General features: G+C 37.6%; 1 protein-coding gene across 2 annotated transcripts in view; it reads left to right on the top strand.

Moving 5' to 3' along the window:
* THSD7B (thrombospondin type 1 domain containing 7B) overlaps window positions 1-25,585 on the top strand; it is a 1,060,674-nt gene that overhangs the window by 995,940 nt on the left and 39,149 nt on the right. For both annotated transcript variants that reach the window (XM_074399739.1, XM_010330508.3), the window contains exons 18-20: window positions 8,859-9,000; window positions 10,418-10,533; window positions 12,918-13,035. In XM_074399739.1, the coding sequence (XP_074255840.1) occupies window positions 8,859-9,000; window positions 10,418-10,533; window positions 12,918-13,035 (376 nt within the window). The remainder of the gene's footprint in view (window positions 1-8,858; window positions 9,001-10,417; window positions 10,534-12,917; window positions 13,036-25,585) is intronic.

Genomic DNA, 25,585 nt, shown 5'->3' with positions numbered 1-25,585 from the left:
TTAGCACTATTTAGGTCAATGTTTTCTCATTGTATTTGACTAGGAAGACTGTTTTTCTTTCTTGGCACCTCTTAATGCACTATAGAAAACAACACACTTTGGAAATGACTGTCGTCAGGAAACTATCAAATCTCATAATGAAAAAATAAGCTTATGTTTTCCAAGAACAATGAGAGAAAGATTGTTTTAACTCTTTTAAATTGATTAGGACACAGATGCAGAATAAATATAAACTATATTTTTATATAAAATCAACTGTATCTTTAACAAATATACAGTTAAGTCATTATCAACCCGAATACCCTGTGACAGTCACCCAGGAGACAGAATCTTTCCAGCTACATGGAAGGTAGAGCTTCACAACTTCCTCCTAATTATAACTTCCCCGCTTCTCTGTAAAGTAAATTCTGCCCAGATGTCTGTGGCAGGCCTTTCCTTACTTCTCCTTATAGGTCTAAAACCAGCGTGGTTTAAACATGGTCACTTAGTTCTGTCTGTCTTTAGATGTGTCTTTAAATCTCTTTTAACCTAGCTTCTCTTCCCCTTGCTTTCTTCCTCCCTTCCTAGTAATTTATTGGTAAGGAAACAGGCCACCTGTCCTGTAAACATTTTCAGTCTGTCTTTTGTGAATTGCATCTCCACAGTGAGGTTTAACATGTTCCTTTATCCTTGAGTTTCCCCAAAATTGGAAGTTGGATATCAAGACGTCATTAGTCTTTGACAAGACGCCTTCATAGAAAGTGTGCTATTTGCCAGAAAGCACATAATGTATCGGTATCACTTTTTGTGAGCTTGGCTATCATTGATGATCAATGACTAGACCCTTTGCTGTTTAGAGAATGCAAAATAGCAATGTTCAAATTCTATCATGCTTCCTCATTTGTTTGTGGAACTATGTCTATTAAAATAATTTTTTCTTCAACTGCTATTTAATTACTCAATAATCCATTTTGTATCAAGGAGGCAAGAAAAATTCATATCAACTTTTTATTTTCTGGGTTTCAAAATGGGAAAATTTCTTAGCAACTTTCATCATATGTGGCTTTTTCGTATTATTATGAAATCACAGATTTAAACAAATTCAATGCGTTTTAATCCTTATGTTATCATCTATAATAACAGATTATCCTAGTGAGAGTCTTTCAAACTGTGTTCTACAAACATTTGAATAAAGACTGTCCGTGGTCCTCGTTAGTTCTGTGCTATATACATCAGATGTTTCAGGCTCATCTTGGACATTTCCTTTGCCAGACTTGGAATCAGTTATTTCTCTGTAAAGTCCTTAATTGTTTTAGTGGAAATGCCTCTTCAGTACCCCAGTCAGAGCTTTAGGAGTGCTTACCGTTACTTGATTCTGCTATTTCTAGGTACTCCAGTAGGCAGAATTTTGAAATATATAGTATTATTGTCTTTATTTTGAAGATAAAATATAAAAGTGGGTTTATACTAATGTTTCCAATTGTAATTCAGAACCACAGGAGTTCACTTGAGTTCTATCTTACATTTGTATCTCATGTTTTTCATGCTAAGAATCATCAAGGACACTAAAGTTTATAATAGAAAGAGAATATATTATAATCACACATTTGCTTTATTTCACATAAAAGAAAATATTCTCAGAATAATAATTCTATACTACCACCAACATGAGTATTTGAAACATTAATATTTTTTCATGTAAGTTCTGATTTTTTCACATTTGCGTTTTATCTATGTCTTCAGGGCATGCAGCTCTTACTTCAGTTCCCCCTGTGAAGTAGCTCATTGCAAATCTCTACTTTGAAGTCTTTCCAGTTATTGGGATGTATGTCTAAAACTCAGTTTCCAGGGAATTCTTAAGATATGGCTCATGGAAATATAATTTTGAGTTTTTACATGTTATTAACAGTATATCTATTTAAAAAATTTTTTTAATTGACACATAATTGTATATATTTATGCGGTACAGTGTGATGTTTTGATAGATGTACACATTGTGTAATGATTAAATCAGGGTATTTAGCATATCCATCACTTCATACATTAATTCTTTGTGATGAGAACATTCAGAATCCTTTCTTATAGCTATTTTTTAAAATGCAACATAATATTGTTAACCATAATCACCCTACTGTGTACTGGAACACCAGAACTAACTCCTCTTATCTAAGTGTAGCTTTGTACCTGTTGACCAATCTCACCCCATTTTGCTCTCTCCCCTACCTTCCACAGCTTCTGGCAACCACAATTCTACTCACTACTTCTGTGACATCAACCTTTTTAGAGTGCACACATAAGTGAAATCACGCCATATTTGTCTTTCTGTACATGGTTCATTTAACTTAATCTAATGTCCTCTAGGTTCATTCATGTTGCTGCAAGAAATCAAGATGTCATTTTCTGTGGCTGAATAGTATTCCATTGTGTATATCACATTTTCTTTGTCCCTTCATACACGGACAGACACTTAGGTTCACTCCATATCTTGCCCATCATAAATAATGCGGCCACAAACATGTAAGTGAAGATGTCTCTTCAACGTAACTGATTTCATTTCTCACTACTACACAGTAGTGGGAGTGCTGGATCACATGACAGTTTTATTTTTTAGTTTAAGCATCGTACTGTTTTCCATAGCGGCTGCACTAATTTACATTCCCACTGAAAGAGTGTGAGTTCCTCTTTCTCCTCATCTGTGCCCAGCATGGTAATTTTTTGTCTTTTTGATCATAGCCATTTTCATTGGAATGAGTTGACATCTCATTTTGGTTTTGATTTGCATTTCCCTGATGATTAGTAATACTGAAAATTTTTTTTTATTTATCTGTTGGACATTTGTATGTCCTATTTTGAGAAATATCTATTCTGGTCTTTTGCCCATTTACCTTTTTGTCTTTATAATTGAAAGTGAGCTTTACTGGATATTACATCTTTGGATCATCTTTTTTTTCTTTGTATATATTTATTGTATTTCTACATTTTCTTCTTGCATAAAATTTTCCTGTCAAAAAGCCTAATCATGTGTTTTATTATATATGGGAGGTTTTCCTAATTCTTATGCTGTGCTTTTATATCTGGGGTCATTTCTTAAGTAACTTTTAACTCAGTTGGAAACAGTAGTTTTTATCTGTTTTGTATGCATTTCTCTCTGCTGCACTGCCTAATCTATGGGGACGTTACTCTGCCCTTTATTCCTTTTCCTTAGAATATCCTTTCATGGAATTTAAATTTTATCTCTTTCTTTCTTTACTTTTCTGTGGAATTGGTTTCTGTGAACTTTTGAAAGGGAGTATGGTTGAGGATTGTTTTCTCCTCATTTGATTTCATGGCTCCAACTCTCTCTCTCTGTCTCTTTCTCTGTCTCTCTCTCTTGCATACACACACGGTTAAAAACAAAACAGCTTACTTTGTGAGATTTAATGTTTTCCGTTTCCTTCTTCATGTTGCTTCCTGATCCTTTCTTTTTTCTCTTTGCTATTTGCCTTGTTTTGCTCAGTTGGCTAATTCTTCCCGCCTGTTTCTGTTTAGTAGCGTGGTGGGGGAGAGGAGGAGATTGTTCTGGAAGGGAGCTCCGGCTTGTTAATGTTGGGCATTCAATGGATCCAGACTGTGTCAGCTTCCAAGACTTCTCCATAAACCCCTTATATTCACCTGATCTTGAAGTGTGCAAACTTCTCCAGGTCTCAGCTTTAGTTCCTTGTTTTGGTTGTCTTCGGTCATCAGATGCCCATTTTTACCTTCTGCTCTCTTCTGTCAGATGCTGATATCACACATGTCCAGCGCTTCTGCTGTTGGTCCCACCTGCTTGTGGTTTGGGATTTTTGACGATGGGTTGTTAGTTAACTGTACTGAGCATATGGTCTGGGTGTTCTTGGTTTTTGCTCTCCTTGTTGCACTGTGTTGTGCAAAGATCTTGTCTCTACTTCTGTGACCATCTCATAAGCGTCTCTGAGAACTGTGTTAAACATGTGAAGCATGAGAACGCATGGACTCAGGGAGAGGAGCATCACACACTGGGGGCAGTTGGGGGATAGCTGTGGGGTGGGGAGGGTGGGGAGGGGGTAGGGATAACATGGGAAGATGCTGGATATAGTATACACCTAAAGTAAAATAAAATAAAAAATGTGAAGCATGAGTAAGAATTCTTCAGACCCAGATTTTTCTCTTCTATAGATTTTCCCATTCCTTGTCAGCCTCAAGAACCAGGGCTTAATTTCATTAAACATTTCTTCAAAAAGCATTGCAAAAGTTTTTTTGTGAACTTTTTACTCTATTTTTCCAAGTAAGAAAACTAAAGTTCTAGAAGTATAGATCCATTTTAGCCTCAAGAAAAGACAGAGAGAGAAACAGCAAAGCTACTGACAGTAGCTAATCGGCTATCCAAGGGAGAGATCGTCCAGAATTATCAGTTAGACCCTGGAACAGAATAAAGGCATTCAGTTTCTATACCTAATGGAAGCTTACAAAGCCAGCCCTTGGAGTCATGCTCATCCCCAGACAAGAAATTTACAGAGTGACTTAAATTCACGAATAATTGGATTTATCACAGGTTTTATTAAACTCTAATTATTAATAGTTCAATGATAAGGAGACAAATATCAAGTCATACCTGTTTGTTCAGATGTATTTAAAATGTCTTATCTAAATTATCTCTCATCTTTTATATGAGTAAATTAAAACTCAGTTTTGTATATTTTTATTAATTTAATGATGGATTCTATTATTCTAGAAAATGCCATCTAGATTTTATAGGAAATGTTTTGAGAAAAGGGAAAAGATTATATTCTTTTTATCAGATAAACATACCGATGGGAAACTGTATCATTCAGACAATGTGATCATAATCCAGGGTTGACCATTTGTCTGCTAATGGTAGCTTACAAAAATGCAGTCACATTACCCGGGAAGAACCAAATTATTACACATAACAAACATTTATTATTTGTATGCTCTATGCCAGACACAGTACAAGGCTCAGAATGTCTAAAAATTAAGACAATGACTCTCAAATTGCCCATAGGAAGGAATGCAGACATAATACATGTAGCAGAAATGTTTACTAGATGAGATAAATCCATTTATTATGGGTCCAAGCAAGTCAGTGAAGGCTCACAGAAAGGACATCTGATTTTATCTTGAGGGATATGAATACAAGTATTTTAGTCAGTCAAAAGGCCTTGCTTCAGGTAACAAAATCTGTGTAGGCACAATGTCATAAGGGAAGATTGAACTTTAAGGTATGTGCTGCTTTACAAAAATGGTAAGTTAGAAAATCTAGTATCATGAAGGGGTTTCTGTACTAGACACTAACAGGTTCTAATTGCATCATCTTCTTCCCTAGCAAATAAACATTAACTATATAACCTTTATTATATTTTTAATAAAACTGGTCCAAAGTTGACTTTTGGTTAGTTATCCACACATAATTTTCCCACTTCTATGTGCAGGAAATTGACAATATGTCTTTATATAATTACTCTAGAGAAGAGAAGATCCAGGCTTGTATTTGAGGAGTTTTGATCTAATAAAGAAATCCTCCAGATAGACATAAACATCCTTTCTCTTCTCTTTTTTTTTCTTATCCTCATCCCTCCCCGTCTCTTTCATGGATAATTCATTATTTTATGGACTTTCTATAAGCAGCTAATAGAGAGAAAGAAATAAGGATAAAAACACTAATATTAAACTTTCTATGAATAGCTAATAGAAAAAAATAAGGAGAAACAGTAATCTATCTCTTGTTAGCAGCCCTAGGAGAATTTTTATAAAGTGAAGTTTGAAAATATTGCCTGAGATGAGGTTGTGGATGTGGATTTCAGTCACCCATGCAATTCTCTTTGTTTCTTCGGATAGAAACTTAGTAGGGGAGTAAGATGCAGTGTCGGTTTTCTTTATATTAATTTCTAGTTATCCATAGTAATATGACATGAACTGGATTAGCCCCAAGAGGATATTTTAGAACTATATACAGCAGACTTATTAACAGATGAACTGTGGGCTCTGAGAAAGAAAATTATTAAATCTCATCAAATTTCACCCCATCCCCTTTCTTCTTTCTCATCTAGCTTCAGATGAGGAACTAAGTTTTAGAGTATGTAAGTGAATTGTTCAAGGTTACACAGTAATTTGATTGATGTGTGTATGTTTTATTTCCTCTTTTACTAGATAGCTTAGACTAAGCAGGTACATAAGCCTTTATACGTATTTGGTTGTTTCAGACATTAATTGATTACTTTAAAGATAGAAATGCAGGAAAGCACTAATCAGAAGTATCTACCAAGATACTTTCTTTTTTTGTTGTTAATTGACAAATCATTTGTTATTATTCCTCACATGAGAGCAAGCATTCAAATTAATTGGTAAAATAGTAATAAATTATTGGTAAGCATTTAGCATGGAATTCATGTGCAGATAATTAAGAATAATTGCTTGGTTTTGTGGGCCCTTCTTGATTATCTAGAGACAATTTGATTCAATTAAGTATAAAATTACTTAATAAGTACTGACAGATCCAAATACAAAATCACATGGATAGTGAATGTGTTTCAATGGTCCAAACTTTTACAATTAGAAGAAAATTTTGTGGCATCCTTTTTGCATATTTTATCAGAATCCAGCCTAATAATTTTGATTCATAGTCAAGACTCTGTGTACAGGTTGTGCTCTTTACTGCTATTTTTATTCCTATTACTGAAAGGGTAATAGGAATAAAAAATAAATATCCCACATACAGAAATAGAGATTTGATGATCTTAATCCAGAGACTTTTATTTCTCCCATGACTTAAGAATCTAAGGGCCTTGTTATATTTTGGGGTCTGGGATTGCATGTTGTGAACATATTTAATGATGTTTTTGAAAAACTGCTACGTATAATTGGTACCAAGATTTTCAGGGAGTGACATGAGTAGAATCCATGATCCAACATGACTTCAAATCATTTGTTTAAAAAAAAAGTAAGAGGCAGGGCGATGAAGAACCAGAATGCCGATGTAAAGGAAGGTAGCACATGAGGATATATGTATGCATATGTGTTTAGAAGCGGTTCTATACAGAATTTTCTAAGCATGGGTGGAAGTTTGCACAAAAAGGAAGAGAACGTGGTATTGAGGGAATGTGTTCTCTCTCCAGGGCCACAAGGGGGCGTAGTTTTAAGGGCACGAACAGGCCAGCGCCATGTTTTCTCCCCCTCCCATCCGTCTTCATCTGGGATTTTTTTTTTTTTTTTTTAGTTGACAAATTTTCTTTACTTATGCTTGTTTCCACATGGTTGTAAAAAAGCAAACAGTGCCAGTGGCCACTTTGGTAAAAATACACAGTGTTCAAACCTCAGAAGGATTATATCCTTTGGACAGGTTTTATTCCCGGGATATGGAGCCCCTTGGCCATGACAGCAGCTACTGCTTCACATAACAGCATACGCCACATGTTCACCTTCAATATTTTTCCAGTCTACCTTTCTCCACACAATATTACCTGGGAAATTTAACGGTTTATGCTAAAACCTCACCGGTGCGTGAAGAAACTAAGTCAATCACTCCAGTGGAAGTTCTAAGATACTCCTTTCATTGGCCAGGGGTCTGAGAGAAGGTGGGGGTTCCTCCCAGGTTAAAAGTCCACGTCTTCCACACTCCTTTGGACTCCGTGTTTGGGTCCCCTTCCACGAACGCTCACTTGTGGAAGCTGCTTTTCCTCTCCTCAACTCCATCTCACTCTTAATTCCCTTGCACTCAGCGTGGAAGCTGTGTTTCCTCTCCTGAATTCCTTCTTTGCGGATTCTCTCAGTGTGAGAGGAGCTTTCCTTTTCTGGTTTTCCCACTCTGGGAACCCTTATCACTCAGTGTGAGAGTTAGCTGTTTCTCTCTCCTCCTTTTTCTCTCTCTGCTTTAAATAAATCACTTTCTACAACACTTCTTGAGTCGGTCGGGCATTTACTGTGCACTGCACCATGGTCCCCTCTCTCATTCTTGAGAGGGCAGGAGACCAAGAACCTGGAGAAAGATCCTCTCAGGGGAGCTGAAGGCACCCTGAACCCCTGAATCCCATTATTACAGTATTATTGGAGAAAGGACTGTGAGAGGAGTAAGGCTTGGTTACTGTTCTGAAAAAGGTGAATAAGTTTTGGAAGACAATGGAAAGAAGATCGTTCACGTAGGAGGAGCTTGAAGGCCCACTGTGGGTAGACCAGCTGAGTGAAATCTGGCAGACCCATTGACCTGGGTCAAGACTATTATTGGAGCTAAGCCTACAAGAGGACATGTGGACCCATGGGTATCATGATATTTGCAGGATATCTTTGGAGTTTACATTTTCACATTAATTTTGCCAGAAGGGTAATAGCATGCAGCTCTATGGACCAAAGGCATTCTTAAATAAAAAGAAATTTCTACTATACTGGCAATATTGATTTTATAATTCCCTTTCTATATCTGTGTGTTCTGGGGTTTAAAAATTATTTATTCATTAAAATTTTCTGTGTGATTATTTTTATTAGACTAGACTCTCTGAGGTCACAGGGGAATATCTTCCTTCTTAAAAAATGCATTTAAACATTCAAAATGTATGAATTTCTTTGTTGCAGACTATTTGAGAGTACAGAGTGAGTTTAAATGATAGAAATATTTTCCATATGCATCATTACATATGGGAGATAGAAATGTAGCCTTCAAGGTAACACAGGAAAAACAAAAGAGCTGTCAGGTGGAAAAAAGTTTATAATAAATCACGTAATGGTTTCATTTTCTAAGCAATATGTTTAACCCTAAAAATAATCCATTCCCTATAGTTGTTACATATGTGCCTACTTATACGTGCATATATTACATAATTTATCAAATAACTTTCCCACAGTTAACTTTTCCTACTCTTTGATCGTAATAGTCATGCGACCCCCACACAATGCAGAGAAGAACTCGCCACCTGCTAAGATCCTCACTGAGCTCAAGGACTTGTGCTGAAGACTCACAGGTGCAGCCCTGCCTCCTTAATGAAAATTGCTTCCAGTTCCAGTACAATGTAACAGGTACAGCTGCACTCTATGACCTTGTCGTTTTCCCTGAACACTAATGAGAGATTTTTTGTGTGCGTTTTCATTCTCAGGATTAATGACGGAGAGTAAAATGTGTGAGTGTGTTGCATAAAAGACTGAGGACTTGATGTTTCTAGTATCCGCTCACAGAAAGAAATGCCCACTCTTGGCATAAAGAATCAGCAAGGCCACATAAAATCTCTGTAGTAACAGATGCTAAGAAAGATTTGGCAACTTTTCAGAAAAATGTTGATTTAAGCCATGATAAACTGAAGCAACAAAAATAAGTAGTGGAGAACTTACCATTGATAGAAAAATGTAATCATACTGTCATGGGATTTAGCTCTTTCATGGCTTTTATTATTGCAGAAATCTGCACTTGTGATGTACTTTCTGTATAGGTCTGAATAAGAATGAATGCTAGGATTGACAGGTCAGGGATGTTTTCAAGGCACTGGGAATTACACCAGCCTAGCCGTTCAGCCACTGCTCAGGTTTATTCCAGGTACCACAGTACTCAGTGTCTAAAACCGGAGGACTATTATAGTTACATTGATCTGCTACTTGCTATTCCCTGCAGCAGCAGACATTCAAAAATGCTACAAAATGTGGAACCATGTTAAATCACAGCATTGAATTCAATACTGACAACCAAACCACCACATGCCTGCAGAGGCAAAGCAATTGCCTTTTCTGAAAGAAAAAAAAAATTCCTTACCACAGCCATGTTGGCTCTGCTGAGATTCCTCTGTGAAAAACCTCATAGTGACTTCCATGGGGCTATCTGATTGTCTTCATGGGCGAAGATGACCTGGCATATTTGTCTGTTTTCTTGAAAGAAAAGATCCTTTGTTTTTATAGTAATGTTTCAGAAATACAATAAAATTTGCTTTGTTGGAAGAGCATATTTTGAAAGACTGATTTTACTATACATGGGTTTGCTATTCCTATTAAACTATTAGATCATCCACTAAATATGAAAAATTTCCTTAGAGACTTTTTTTTATGATCAAGGGTCTTCCTTTCTACCAACACACAAAAAAATAGTTGTTTAAAAATCAAATTAACTATGAGATAATTTATTCTAATTCTTCACTGTCTAGTCTGTAATGTGACTAGCCGTTATTTCTCATGAGAGAATAATTTGAAAAAATACAGTTTCTGTAACAGTCCATACAGTTTTATGTGTTGCTCCCTCTTTCTTGGCAGGTAATTTATTTTTCTCTGTGTATTTAGTTTTTTGTTTGTTTTGCAATAAAAGCATTGCACGGTGCCTTCCAAAGCTACCTGGTTATGATTTTAGGATTTTGTGTGGACTGTCCTTCACCAATGCAGATAATCAAAGATCTGTTGTATTTTGCTCACATGGCCATAATTTTGAAACTCAGTGTGGGTGATCCTATGCCTGTAGAGTGGAGCACGTGCCAGCTGAGTGAAAATGCACCCTGTGGTCAAGGCGTCAGGACCCGCCTGCTAAGCTGTGTGCGCAGTGATGGCAAGCCAGTCAGCATGGACCAATGTGAGCAGGTAATGTGTTTATATTTGTACCTTACATCCAAGGCTTTGTTTTTCTTAATATTGGTCTGCAATTCCATGATGTCCAATATAGATGACAGACTGATTTCTTCTCATCTCAGCTTAGGTTCAGTTAGAGTAAAGGGTGCTGGTATAGTACAGTTACAGCTCACTGGTTTGAATTTAGTCAAAATGACTGCGAAAGGTCATTTTTATAGTGGATAAATGGGTTCCTTAAATTACATGTTTTAAATTACTTATAAAAATTTGTTTCCCAATCTTGGGTGACTTCAATATTTAAATATGACTGTGTATTGGACAGGCGATTCATTTGCATATGTGATAATACTGTCCCTTGCATAGAAGATGAACATGGACACTTGCCATTACAGAATCATGTTAGTCTGCTTAAGCAGATAATATTTGGATAAATAGCAGAGATTTTTCTTTTCAACCTGCATTCAAATGCATCCCTACCAAATTTCAAATTAATGGGTTCTGAATTTCTGTAATTTCATTGCCCTCATTTTTTGTCTCTGTTCCGAACTATATGTAGTTCAGACAAAGCTATAGTGAGACCTTTTCCATAGAACTTGACATTTTCTTCCAAATATATAAATGAAAACACTATGGGGGAACTTTAACAGAAATAAAGATACTATCACCCTTCAAGAACCACTGAAACAATCTTTGGATAAATTGGAAAAAGGGGACCGGTTAACACATTTCCCCAGAAATAACTTTAACAAACTGGAAAAATGAAAATTGGTGGCATTTCTCTTGAGAGAGGTGGAATACGTAAGTGGAAATTAAAGCCAAAAAAAACCTCTGTCACCTATACTGACTTCACTCTGTTAAGTATTGTCACAACAGAGTGACATGCTCATGCTCTTTAACCCAACAGTGCAGCTGCAGACCACTTCACCAACACTGAGAACAGAACATCTGAAATGGATTTACAGTTGGTCAAATACTGAAACTTACTGGTACAGGGCAGAATGCTATATATCATGATTTATTTTAACATTTATTTTATTTAATCAGCCTTTGAGGAAGTTGTCTGCTTCAGACCAAAAAAAAAAAAATCATTAATCTACAACTCCCAGTAGGTGAACAGTTTATTTACTGTATGTAATAAGTATTTTCTTTTGATACAAAAGATATAAACTGTTTATTAACAGAAAGTCAGTTTCTTTGATTTCCAAATAGCATATGCCCAATAGATATGTAAAGAATAACAGTTTGAAGAAGTATCAATCCAAACTAGAATATCCATATATCTCAGATGGATTATAGATGTCATTATGATAATATACACTTTACCCACTTGGCATGTTATAGTACTATAATCATTAATTTTAGCTTGGTGAGGATATTGCTAACATACAACACATGTTGAATGTCAAAGTTTTCAAGTGAGCAAACAAATAGTGTGTTACTCCTAGAGCAGAATTTTCTATTATTCTTCCTGTGTTTCTCAGGTGCTTTATTCTTTCTCTAAGACCTCTTCTACCTTGGCCATTAGAAAATTTGTATATTTTACTGAGATCCTGGTTTCACAGAGGATAAGAAAAAAATAAACTGTGTCATCAACTTGACCCATCGTTATGACCATGATTGTGTCTTTAGCCCAGGCTTTTTTTTTTTTTTTTTTTTTTGAGATGAAGTTTCGCTCTTGCTACCCAGGCTGGAGTGCAATGGCGCGTTCTCAGCTCACTGCAACCTCCACCTCCTGATTCTCTTGCCTCAGCCTCCTAAGTAGCTGGGATTACAGGCATGCACCACCATGCCCAGCTAATTTTTTGTATTTTTAGTAGAGATGGGGTTTCACCACATTGACCAGGATGGTCTCGATCTCTTGACCTCGTGATCCACCCGCCTCGGCCTCCCAAAGTGCTGAGATTACAGGCTTGAGCTACCGTGCCCGGCCTAGCTCAGGCTTTTTTATGCACTTCAGATGTGTTGCTGATTGTGTCTTAATCCCCATATTATTTATTTTCTAGCCCAGCTTGCCTTCTGTGTTGGCCCTCTATGTACTTTTGGCCTACTTAGAAGCACCAAGTTCCTGAATTTGGCATTGAAGTGTCTTTCTGGTTCCTTGCTGGCTGAGCAGCAGGACAGATCTCTGTGTAACGAGACACCTCTGCTTTCCTGGCAGCCTAATGGAGTTTAGGATTTTATGAAAAGAAATTTGGGATGACAACCTTTTATTTGGTAGTTCAAGGACAATCATTTTCTATGATTGTCAGCAATTTATAGAAGAAAGGATGTATTTCCCCACCAAACCATGGAAAGGTTATTATCACAAAGTAAAGGAGAGTCTTTCCCATGAAAGGACAGTGATTTGACATAAGAGTGATTTCTCCAATAAAGATGTATTTCATTTCCATTTGCAGCGTAATTTGGAGAAGCCCCAGAGAATCAGCATTCCCTGCTTGGTGGAATGTGTGGTCAATTGTCAGCTCTCAGGGTGGACGGCTTGGACAGAGTGTTCACAGACCTGTGGCCATGGAGGTAATGGTTTCCCCATGTTTCCTACTCACTAGTTTAGGTTTCTAAGTATCTTTCAGTATGTCATAGCTTGATAAATGGCATAAGCTGTGGGGTCCAGCTGAAGGCAACATGAAACTGACCTCCAGGGGAAGAAAAATAGACCCTGGCCTCGTATCAGTCCAGGAGTGTGAGGCAGAGGTTGCAGAGTGGACGAGATAACAGTGGCAGACTTCAGAGAGGCTGATGAACCTGTGGGACAGTTTTTATTCAGAAGATTATAAACTCAACAAATTGAAAAACATGTTGGCCTCAGCGGTTTTTGGAAAAAGTAGCATGTATTATTTAAATAAAGCTGTCTACTGTGCCACATAAACCCCCAAAGCACACCCTAGGCTGAACATAGTAGACTAGAGACTTGCTTTTCACCCACGTAAAGAGAGGGCTTTATGCTTCAAAATGTGAAACAAGGACACACGTTCGCAGAGGTTCTGCCACTTTAACAGGACCAAGTTATTATGGATGGTGATATCACTTGGCTCTGTGGAGGTTTTATTAACTTGGTTGGAAGTGGCATACATCTCTTACATATATATTAGACAAAATTCTCCTATGTTTCCAACTCATTGGAAGATGACAGGGAAGGAAGTGTCTTATCTGGGTAGTCAGTCACATCTCAGCAATATGTTACAATATGAAGGAAAGGGATTTTCTGCTTGTGGAACAAACAGAAATCATTGCTACACAATCCCAGAATCCCAGTGGATAAGTAATGCACCATGGCAAGGCATGCAGAAGGCAGTTGATACTCAGTAGTGAGGCAGGTAAGTGGAAACAGAGGTGGCATTCCAGTCATTAGGCTGAAGTAGGGACCAAGAGCTGGGCCCATGGGACAGAAAGCAACAAGACTATAGCAGAAAACGGAGCTGATTTAAGTTGGAACTCTGGTCCTAAAGTAGAGTTTCAATATCATAAGGTAAATGTCAAAAATTTTGAGGAAGGACCTAGGGAGAAATCCTGGAACATTGTTGGTACATCTTAGTGTATTTTGTGCTGCTATAATGGAGTATCTGAGGCTGGTTAATTTATGAAGAAAATAGGTTTATTTGGCTTATGATTCCTGTGGCTGGAAGGTTCCAGATTAGGCAGCTGCATCTCGTGAAAGCCTCAGGCTGCATCAACTAATGACAGAAAGCAGAAGAGAGCAGGTGTTTGTAAAGAGATCACATTGTGAAAGAAGAAGCAAGAGAGAGAAACTGAGGAAGCAAGAGAGAAATAACTCTGTTTGCAGGAATGAATCTATTCCTGCAGGAGTGAGAACTCACTCGACCCCAGGGAGGGTATTAATCTGTTCATCAGGGATCTGCACTTACGACCCAAACACCACCCTATAGACCCCATCGTCCAAGACTACCACAAAGGGGATCAAATTTTGATCTGAGTTTTGATGGGAACAAACCAAATCCAAACCATAGCACTCCACAGGTGACTCTAAAAACTCATGTTTCTGTCACATGTAAAATATAATCATTCCATCCAATAATCTTAAAAAGTCTTAACTTGTTTCAGTACCAACTTAGAAGTTCAAAATCCAGAGTCTCATTTGAGACTCAAGGTAAATTCCTTCCAGCTTTGAGCTTGCAAAATAAAAAATAAAAAAAAAAAACAAGTTATTTACTTCCAAGGTACAATGGTGGTATAGACATTTGGTAAACATTACCATTCCAAAATAGAAAAGTAAGCCTGAATAAAGAAATGGCAGGGACCAGGAAAGTCCAAAACATAGCAGGACAGGCATGAAATTTTAAATCTCTGGAAGAATTTCATTTGACTTCATGTCCTGGGCATTCAGGTGAAAGAGATGGGCTCCCAAGGCCTTGGGCAACTGCACCTCTATGGCTTTGCTGAGTGCAGCCCGCATGGCAGCTCTCACCAGAGTTGAATGCCTGTGGTGTTTTCAGGTGGGCATTGCACATTGCTGATGGCTCTACAATTCTGGGGTGCCCAGGGCAGCTATGCTTCCAAGGATCCACTAGGCTTTGCCATGGTGGAAACTCTGTGGCAGCTCCTCTCCTGTCGCAGGTTTCTGTCTAGGCTCCCAAGCTTTCTGACACATCCTCTAAAATCTAGGTGGAAGCCAACATGCCTTCACTGCTCTCCCATTCTGCCAAACTACAAAATTAGTAACGTGGATGTGGATGCCCCTAAAGCTTGTAGCTTGGATTCTCCAGAGTGACAGCATGGTCACATTTAGGGTAGACTGAGTCACTGCTGTTCCAACAGGAACCACTGGGATGTGGGAAGCAGATCTCTGAGGTAACACAGGGCAGTGGCACTCCAGTCATGTCCCCTTAAACCATTGTTTCCTTCTAGACTTCTGGGATTATGGTGGGAAGGATTGGCCATGGAGATCTTTAAAATGCTTTCAGGGCTTTTTCTCCCATAGTTCTAACCATTAGCACCTGGCTCCCTTTTAGCCATGCTAATCTCTTTAGCAAAGAGTCTCTTGGCAGTACCCTTGTATTTCTCTCCTGAAGATACTGTTTCATTCTCTACCACATGGCCATGCTACAAACTTTCCAAATCTTTCCACTCAGCTTCCCTTTTCTCTAGCAGTTTAAGATAAGCAGATAGAAGCAGCAGCAGCCTGAGCTTCACTGCTTAGAAGTTTCTTCCACCAGGTAGCTATTCCTTTACTCTTAAGTTTTATATCCCACGAAGCTGTAGGTCATGGACACAATGCAGTCAAGTTGCTTGCTATGGCGTAACAAGAATAGTGTTTTATCCAGTTCCCAATAAGTTCCTTATGTCCATCTGAAACTTCATCAGCATGTCCCTTACTGTCCATCTTTCTGTTAGCATTTTTGTCACAGCCACTTAACCAGTCTCTAAGAAGTTGCAAACTGTCCCGCATCATTTCGTCTTCTCCTGAGCCCTCACCAGAATCACACTCATTGCTCCATTCATGGGAATGGAGACTTTTTCTAGACTGCCCTGCAAATGCTTCTAGCCTCTATGTGTTACTCAGTTCCAAAGCCAGTTTCAAATCTTCAGGTATTTGTGTATGAACAATTTACTCCTCAGTACCACTTTTCTGTGTTAGGCCATTGTGTTGCTATTTTATTGCTATAACAGAATACCTAAGACTGGGTAATTTATAAAGAAAAGAGGTTTATTTGGCTAATGATTCTGATAACTGGAAGGTTCAAAGTCAGGCAGCTGCATCTGGTGGGGATCTCAGGCTGCTTTAACCCATGGCAGAAAGCAGAAGGGGAGCAGGCATGTGCAAAACAGTCACATCATGAGAAAGAAAACAAGAGCAAGAAGCCAAAAAAGCCATCTTCTTTTTAACAACCCTGTCTTGCAAGAACGAATCCATTCCTGCAAGAGTGAGAACTCACTCGCCGCCAAAGGAGGGCATTCATTTATTAATAAGGAATCCTCACCTATGACTCAGATACCTCCCACTAGTCCTTACCTCCCAACCCCACTGCAAAGGAGATCAAATTTTGACATGCCTTTTGGAGAGCACAAACCACATCAAAACCATAGGAGGCAAATTAAACAGGAAAGAAGATGGGAAGAAGAAGTGCAGTTTGGAGGATTTGTAATCTGGTGGGGGGACAATGGGGTACCAGGACCTGAATCTGATTTTCAACCACAGATATTTGAAAGCAGTTTTCTAGAATTCCTGATATTGGACCACTGACACTAAGTTATGGTCTCATCTATGAGCTACTCACAAATGGATATGCTGATGTTGTTGATAATTATCTTCTTCAGCTGGGATTATGTGAGAAACGAGGCATGACCCATGATTAAAAAGGAGCTCATCTGTGAACTCAACTGTAAGGTCCTAGAAAGGGCAGAGCCAAAAGCAGTAGCCAGGATACATGTTAGAAAAATGTGACTAAGAAAAATTGAAAACTACTCCTACAAAGAATGTCACTCATGAGGAAAACATGGGATTCACACTATACAACAATAATATGTAATTTCTTGTACAAATGAGAGCAAATAGTCTGTGGAAACCAAATGGCAGGTCTTAGGACCAAAATTTCAGTGGTTGACCAAGAGTTTGTCAATTGTTTCAAGAGGCAGTGGGGCATGGTTTCCACTAGGGCATCCACTTTTAAAGTTTGGTAAATCTAAGTTCAAATGTAACTGTTTCAGCAACTAACTTAATCTTTCTGAATCTCAGATCTTTATAAATTGGAATTTTGCACGTTAGTGGTTTAGTTTTTGGTTTGAGAATTAAATGAAGGATTTGAAGACATCTGGCATAGTAACAGACACATCATGAGTGTTTAGTATATGTGATTTTTCTCCTCCATGTTCCTCTACCTGCCTGTAGAAAAGAGGGTTATTGGAGACTCTGCAGGATTTTTTAAAAATTATTCTATAGATGCAGTCACCCACATCTCCCAATTTTATCTCATACTTTTACCCCTTTCAAAACTATACACTATATTCATAGCCTAAATGATATTCTTAAAATGAATATCTGATCAAGTGATTTTATGTTGACATATAAGTCATTCATCTATTCATTCATCCATAAATAAATACTTATGTGTCAGTTATAGTTTTATGTACTGAGAATTTAGCAGTGGGGTTTAAAAAAAAGACAATTTTCTTATTTTTATGGAGCTTAAAATCTAGGGACAACAGAGAGTAGTAAACTAACAAATAAGTAATAATGTACACTAGTTAATCCACAAAAGACATACAAATGAGAGGTGTTATTCGTATTAGTGATGTCTTTCATTAAAACAGTTGGTTGGCTGGGCACGGTGGCTCATGCCTATAATCCCAGCACTTTGGGAGGCCAAGGTGGTGAATCACGAGGTCAGAAGTTTGAGATCAGCCTGGCCAACATAATAAAATCGTGTTTCCACTAAAAATACAAAAATTAGCTAGGTGTGGTGGCGGGCACCTATAGCCCCAGCTACTCAGGAGGCTGAGGCAGGAGAATCGCTTGAACTCTAGGAGGTAGAAGTTACAGTGAGCCACGATTGCACCATTGCACTGCAGTCTGGGCAACAAGAGTGAAACTGGGTCTAAAAAAAAAGAAATAAAAAACAATTGGTTGCTCTCTGTTCAGAAGAGACCTACTCTGAATATCCCACTGCCATAAGCACATAAGCACTACAGTGTTTACAGTGCTGTCCTCAAGGGACATTGCTGGGATGTTTGTCTCTCTCAGTATAAAGGGTAGCATAGGCAAGAAAGAATGAAGTCCTGTATTGTGAACATGGCCCACAGGGATCTTCAGGATCTCACCCGTGCTGCACCTATGTCTCCATCACCTCGTACTGCCCTGCCAACTCTGTCACTTCCAGTATACTACATTTCCATCAAATTATGCTGCTTCTCACCTGGGCACATTGCTTTACATGGAACCTCCCACCATCATCCCCATGACTGTCTCCTATGATTTTTATCATGCATGAATTAAATCCATTTTCATGTCTGTCTTTCAAAGGGGCCAACAACCCTGTTTGTATTCTTCATGGGTGAAACACAGTACTGAAACACAGTACTTGGCACACAGTACTTGGCACACAGTACTTGACACAGCTGAAACACAGTACTTGGCACACTGAAATAATTTTATTATTGTTATTGCCTAGGTGATTCTGTACCATAAAAAGACAGCTGAAAGGGAAAAAGCTTGCATGCTAGATTGCAAGCCCAAAGGCAGCCAATCCCTACCAGTGGCTGTTTTTCTCCTTTGCATAAATACCTATACTCTTAGGTCTCATTACCCAAGATTGGGTTCAGTGCAAGGAGACAGGAAATCTGTTTATTATTATTATTGCCTAAAAGTCCTAATTCTGCCCCTATCCAAGTCACTGGAAGATGGCAGATCTCCATGTTATTCCAACATACTACCTTTACGAATAAGACCCCAAATCATAAGTTCAGTTTTAAAAGATTACTTAAAAATTGGAAGCAGTTCTGGTGGTGCTGTGGACTCATCAGACACCATTGTTTACTAGACCCTGTTTGTCTTCTAACAACACAAAACCCATGCAAATTTGAATTCTACTATTTGGGAGTTCTAGGCAACTACAGTCTGAGCTAAAATTCACCTTTCTCCAATCCTTAGAATAATAAACAAAGACAAAAACAAAACACAGATTTCACGAGAAAAATCCTTGTGTGAATTAAGGCACAGAAGGACTAGGGTAGGAATGTTAACTACTTGGAGAAATCAAGTTACGTAAAGCACTTGAAAATCATCTGGATGGTTTCTGCTGGCACATCGTTTCTGTTTCTGTTTCTGTTTCTGTTTCTGTTTCTGTTCTGTTCCCAGTATGATACCAGTTTGTTTCTGCTCCCAGTATGATACCAGTTACAGATCACTTCTGGCTAATTTCTAAGGGTCTAGTAGGATAACATTTGGGAAAGATGGTGCCATAACTCTTGTGACTAGTTTTTTCTTTACTAGGCTGCTCTGTGTTCAATCTCAGAAGCATTTTTTGATGACCTGTTCTATTTAAGTTTCCATGTTAAGACCTTCAGACAAAAAATATTAAGATGAGTATTTTCTACTTGTACTTATTTGTGCCTGACCTCAATTTTTTTTTTTTTTTTTTTTTTTTTTTTTTTTTTTTTTTTTTTTTTTTGATACAGAATCTTGCTCTGTTGCCCAGGCTGAAATGTATTGGCACGATCATGGTTCACTGCACCTTCTGCCTCCTGGGCTCAAGCAGTCCTCCCACTTCAGCCTCCCAAGTGGCTGGGACTATAGGCACATTCCACCACACCTGATTAATTTTTGCATATTTTGTAGAGACTGGGTTATGCCATGTTACCCAGGCTGGTCTTGAACTCCTGAGCTCAAGTAATCTGCCTGCCTTTGCCTCCCAAAGTGCTGGGGTTATAGGCATAAGCCAACCTACCCAGCCGCAACCTTAAACTTTAAAAAAAGAATTGAGTGGTACAAAGAGGCATAGGATGCATAGCCCTTGAATTTTTAAGCACCTACCCTCAAAACGGTGCCAAGGCAGCCTTTGTGGGTATATCATGTTATTCCCCACCATCCTCAAACTTCTTGCCCATTCCTGCTCTCTTGCTCCAGTCTTACGGCACCACTCTTCCCCACCCATCACTCCTGTGGTAGATAGTAAAGTTATTAAAATAAGATAATGCTGTATTTAAATCATGCTTTAATCCTCACATGGTACAACCTGAAAAATAAACAGTAAATGAACAGCAGCAATCAGAAGCAGGAGTGAATGGTTCAGATGAACTTGTTTCAGAAAGGAGACCAAATCGTGGAGCTGCAAAGTTTGGAGACTATCATTGGGAAACGTCGGCAGCTCGCCTCTTCTAAGACAGATAGCCAGCAGCTGTCTTTTGTAGGAGCAGCTTTCTCTTTTCCACCTGGTTGTAGCAATAGGCAGAGGCCACAGGAAGAGAGAGAGTTTATTTAGTCACGTTAAAGTGGGCATGTGAGTTACCTGGGAGTGAAACTTCAGCAGCTACAGTTCTCAGCTGATGTCTTTATCAACAAGAGTTCACACAATTCTCTCTATTTTTGCATTCACTGAGTTGTTGGGCAGTACTTGGTGTACTGATTGTCCCTGATGCTTCCCTGTGAGCCACACTTCATCACTGAGCCCACAAAACTGCAATGATCTGAGGGGAAATTTTGAAATGAGCTCCTACTGTATTTTTCAAATGTCTGGATTGCTTCTTTAATGTATACCTGACGCTTGGCATATACTTTCTAATTGTGTTATAGATTTCAAGGTCAGAACAGTTTGAATCCAATTTATTTCAATTTAGAGAATTTAAAGAGAGACTGATTCTAAGCTTCCACTAAGGGATCTTTTTAGATAGATTTCAAAGATCAAAGCTTGTAATAGAAGAGCTTAATATTTGGATTAGTCATGTTTTTTGTCTCTTGAATTTTCATCAGTTTAGTAGAATGTAGAACTCCCTAAATTTAACATATCATGAATTATTCATAATTATTTAACTGATTACACTCTAAGAATGTTATTAAATCCAGACTATAATTTTTTTGGATTTTATATTTTTTAATTTAACACATATGAGTTTATAATACTTTTATAGCATATGACCCAACCTACCTCTAGTGTTTCCCAGATGGCATATAATTTTTCTGTCAACTCTAGCCCATAGTAAGAAAATCATTTTGCATTAACACCAAAACACACAACAACTTTGTAATTTCCAGCTTTTTTTCTGGGGTTCAAGGGCAAGCCAGTAACTTTAATTTCTGGTATTTGTATCAAATTTGATCAATGCATGGTATTCTTGATTGGGCAGTCTGTCATAATAATTCAGACTTATTTACTGTATCAAGTAATTAGTTCCTATGGCAAAGAACATGAAGCTAGGTGGTGGAATGGAAGAAAAAGATAGGCTAGACAAGAAACTCGAAAATCTGAGTTTTAGAGTTAGCTTTTCCAATGACAAGTTGTAGGATGTTGGGCTGTTCACTTATCCTGTGCAGAAACCTCTTGCACTGTTTTTTATCTATAAAATGGTGAAATATTAGAGTGATTACTTTTTGATATTTGTTGGCCAAGGGTATAATTACTGATGCTAGGAGTATGTTAGTAATTCTTAACAACAGTATTATGAAGTATAGACCTAATTTTACAGATATAGTGATAGGCACTGAAGTAATATGCCCACGGTTACATAGCTTGTCCATTGTGAAGGATGGATTTGAACCCAAGTCCAGGTGTCTCCAAAGCCCCCACTTGTTCCACTATGACCCCGTACATCTGAAATTCTGTATCATCTATTGTGTACAAGACCCTTGGTTGTGTGCTATATCACTATTAAAATTATTATAATTTATTTATACATATATTTGAGAATAAGCCGAGAAAATGGGTCATAGATTGGAACACAAAGGACAGTAAGATATATTAATGCTTTAAGAAGCCTCTCTGAATTTTAAGCCTTCTATATATCTTCTTGCCTCATAAATAATAATGTTGCATATTATCTAGTTCATCTAATAGAAATATAGCTGCCAATCTTACAGAGAGGTAATGTGTGACTCTGATGATTTTCTCTAAAAAGGGTGGAAAAATTAGCTCCAAGATGTGCAAACTCACTCTCTTTGACCTTCTTGATCCCATAGAAATTGCTCATTGTGAGTATTGCTGCTGTTTATAGGTATCACAGTGCTCCCTCAAATTGTGTTAGTTTTAATGGAACTGAAATGTGATTGTTGAGAATAGAACTGGAGGTAAGCAGTCCGAATGCATATACATACTCTACCACTGAAAAGTCTGAAGTTATTTATATCCAAGCCATGCCAAAAGTCCTTAATCTTCTGTCATAAAGTACCTATATAACCCCTTTGCTATCATAGCCTATCTTGACTTCCAAAATGGTGGTCTTGTTACTTCCCATGTTCCTGACAGAGAGTGATCCTGGCTGGGACTAGAGTCTGTTTTGCTCTGAAAATCCTATGGAATGTTTATCTTGCTTAAGTTGCATCTTCTCTAGAATAAAAGGATGTCTGGATACATGAAGCAATTTTAATATAAGCCAAGGAATCCCTCTACAGGGGAAGCTCATATACTGTATCTTTGAGTGAAAAATTACTACTGCATCAATACCAAACATGTACTGAAGAGCTGTCTTTAGGCTGTAGATCAGGACTGTAATTTTCCTCCACTCTGCTCTACTGGAAAATAACCTTGATCCCAAATCTATATCCATCAGGGTAATATTTAAAATAAATTTTGCACTTAAACTTAGATAAAAATTTCTGATATTTGTTAAGAGGAGTGAAAATTACAGCTTTAACCACTTTTTAGTAGATGTCCAGCCTAAAGAGCCACATGAAATTAATTGAGCATTTTACATACAACCTGATTTTCCACTGTTTTCAGAATTCACCCTGATGAGTACCTGAAAGCAAATAAAGAGTTGTAAGAGAAAGGTGTTAGCACAGTCACCTTAATTACTTTGCTGAAGAAAATATGGACTATACAAATACATTTAAGAAATTTATTGCAAAAGGTAGATCTAATTGCAATTCTCAAACTAGTTCAAGTGGCCTAATAGCTAGAGCGTAGTATCTGATACCTGAGACACGGATTAGACGAAATCTGTTGGAAAGCACTTGCTTTTGGAGCAAGACAAATCTTTGTTCCAAACCTTCTACCTGTATCATGTCACAAAAAATAATTAAATTCTCTGAATGGCATTGCTCATTCAGTTTATCATGTATTAAAAAGATATATCAATAACTATGTCCTAAACTCAGCCTGAAACCAGAATCGTTAGTGATTTACGTGGCTCAGAGAGTAAGGGGAGGAACTCTGAGGGGAGGAGAATGAAGAAAGCAGGATAAGGAAGAGAAAAAGCTAAGCAAGAATATATGATATTATCCGTATATTAAAACACGTTGCATTCCCTCAATTAATTTAGCACCTCCCTCCATAATGAGAACTACTTTTACAGTGACAAAAAGTATCATACAATAAAATGCCTTAAACACGGAAACATATATGACTAAAATTAACTTAGATTGAACATGACCATCTACTAATGAGGTTTTATTAGTATTCCTTTGCTTCTTTTTCACTTATTTTGTTATCCACTAGTATTTGCTATTGTCTAACACTATGTAGCAGATAATAAATGCTTAAGAATAAATGCATAGGGGAAACCCTTGAAAGCAGAAACATTCATTAACCTGATTTTCGGGTTCTTATCAGAAAAGACCGTCATTAAGTTCAGTTAAGTGACATTGTGTCCTATTCTGCATGGTGTTTTAGTTGGCCAGCCCCTTGTAGATGTTGGCTTCTGGGTGATCATTTTCTGCCAATGATTGTGCATGAATTTTGGAAATTTAACTTATGTTCACAAGAAATAATGTCAAGGTGGAAATCAACCCAGTTATAATGATATCCATAGATATGCTGGAAGCTCAAAGTTACTTCATATGCTACTGTTACTGCTTTTATATATCTACCGTGCACTGGAGTTTATAGGTATGCTCATGTAAATTGTCCAGATACTTTATTTAGTGAACTAGTTGTTTCCAGTCAATGGGAATCTTCTTCAATAATGTATTATTCTTATATTTCCTTTTCCATTATCTCTTACATATATACTTTTCCTGGGCCATATCCAAATTGGCCAGAGCTATCAAAACCATAATTTCCAGTAAATTCAGTGACTATGTGTCAGGGTCACAGAAGAATTGTTGTTTACAGCATGTTTCCCTAAAAGGGTCACGATGAGTGATTACTTTGATTGGGAAGTAAGTTCAGATTAGGGAATTACTGTATTTGATTTTCTTTCTTTTTCTAAGTGTGTATATTGACAAATGTTTACCAGTTTTGAGATTTGTTTTAATTGCTTAAAATTTCCTACATCTACTTTGTCAGTGGAGCCTCAGGAGGGAAGTCTGACTACTGCTTGGTTCAGTGGGAATATGATCTAGTCTGATATGCTTTAAACCTGTGTGCAGGTACTAAGATTGGCCTCTCTCTGTTTCCATTTTTGTTTTTACAACCCATATGCCACCTCACAGTCTATTATTTTTTTCTTAAGGTCTTGAAATTCAATTCTTTTTCTTTCATTGCTAGTGATTATTGTAATAATAAGCTCAGTATTAGTGTTTTTTATAATGAGGTCCCATTATTCTCCAAGGAAAAAGAGGAAAAGGCTCAGGGAGGAGAATTACTAGCAAACAACAAGTTGTCTTTTTTTCATTGGAAACATATTTTATAGGGGGTGCCTTTCTCTGTTTTGTAGCCAGATGAGTGCACGAGTTAGAGAGTCAACTTCGATATTTTCATCTCATTGGCATTGCTCATTCAGCGTATTCTCCATGTTTGTGATTGAATTTAGTCAATACCTATTCTCATATCTTATGCTGTTATTGAAAAACATAAACCCAAGCAAGATGAGTCCAGAGAGTTTCCAAGGAAATACTTCCTCTCTGAATTTGAAAGCATGAGGATATGTATGGTAGCAAGCTTCACTATTACTCCGAGGACAGAAAGAGTCCAGGATACAGTGTAAGGGATTTGATGGGTTGAGATCTTGCTGTGCAATTATGAATTCTATAATTTTGTGCATTTAATATAATAAGCCTAATAAAATACAGGAGACACAGGTAGCATGCCTTATTTACTCTTTACAGGCATGTTTCAGGGCCTGTTCTATGAATTGATATGACAGTATTTGTTAAAAATAAGTATTAAAGAAGAGAGAAGAAAACAAGCATTTACTGTATCTAAAATATTCTGCAAGTTGTTTTTTTTTTTTTTTTTTTTTTTTTTTTTTTTTTTTTTTTTTTTTAAGATGGAGTCACACGCTAGAGTGCAGTGGTGTGATCTTGGCTCACTGAAACCTCCACCTTCCAAGTTCAAGCAGTCTTCCTGTCTCAGCCTCTGAGTAGCTGGGATTATAAGTATACACCACTATGTCAGCTAATTTTTGTATTTTTAGTAGAGATGGGGTTTTACCATTTTGGTCAGGCTGGTCTTGAACTCCTGACCTCAAGTGGTCTGTCCATCTTGGCCTCCTAAACTACTGGGATTGCAGGCATGAGCCA

This window comes from Saimiri boliviensis, chromosome 5 (assembly GCF_048565385.1).
Source record: "Saimiri boliviensis isolate mSaiBol1 chromosome 5, mSaiBol1.pri, whole genome shotgun sequence".
In the NCBI taxonomy this organism is placed as follows: domain Eukaryota; kingdom Metazoa; phylum Chordata; class Mammalia; order Primates; family Cebidae; genus Saimiri; species Saimiri boliviensis.
The sequence above is the reverse complement of the archived record's forward strand: the minus strand, read 5'-3'. Positions and strand labels throughout refer to the sequence as shown.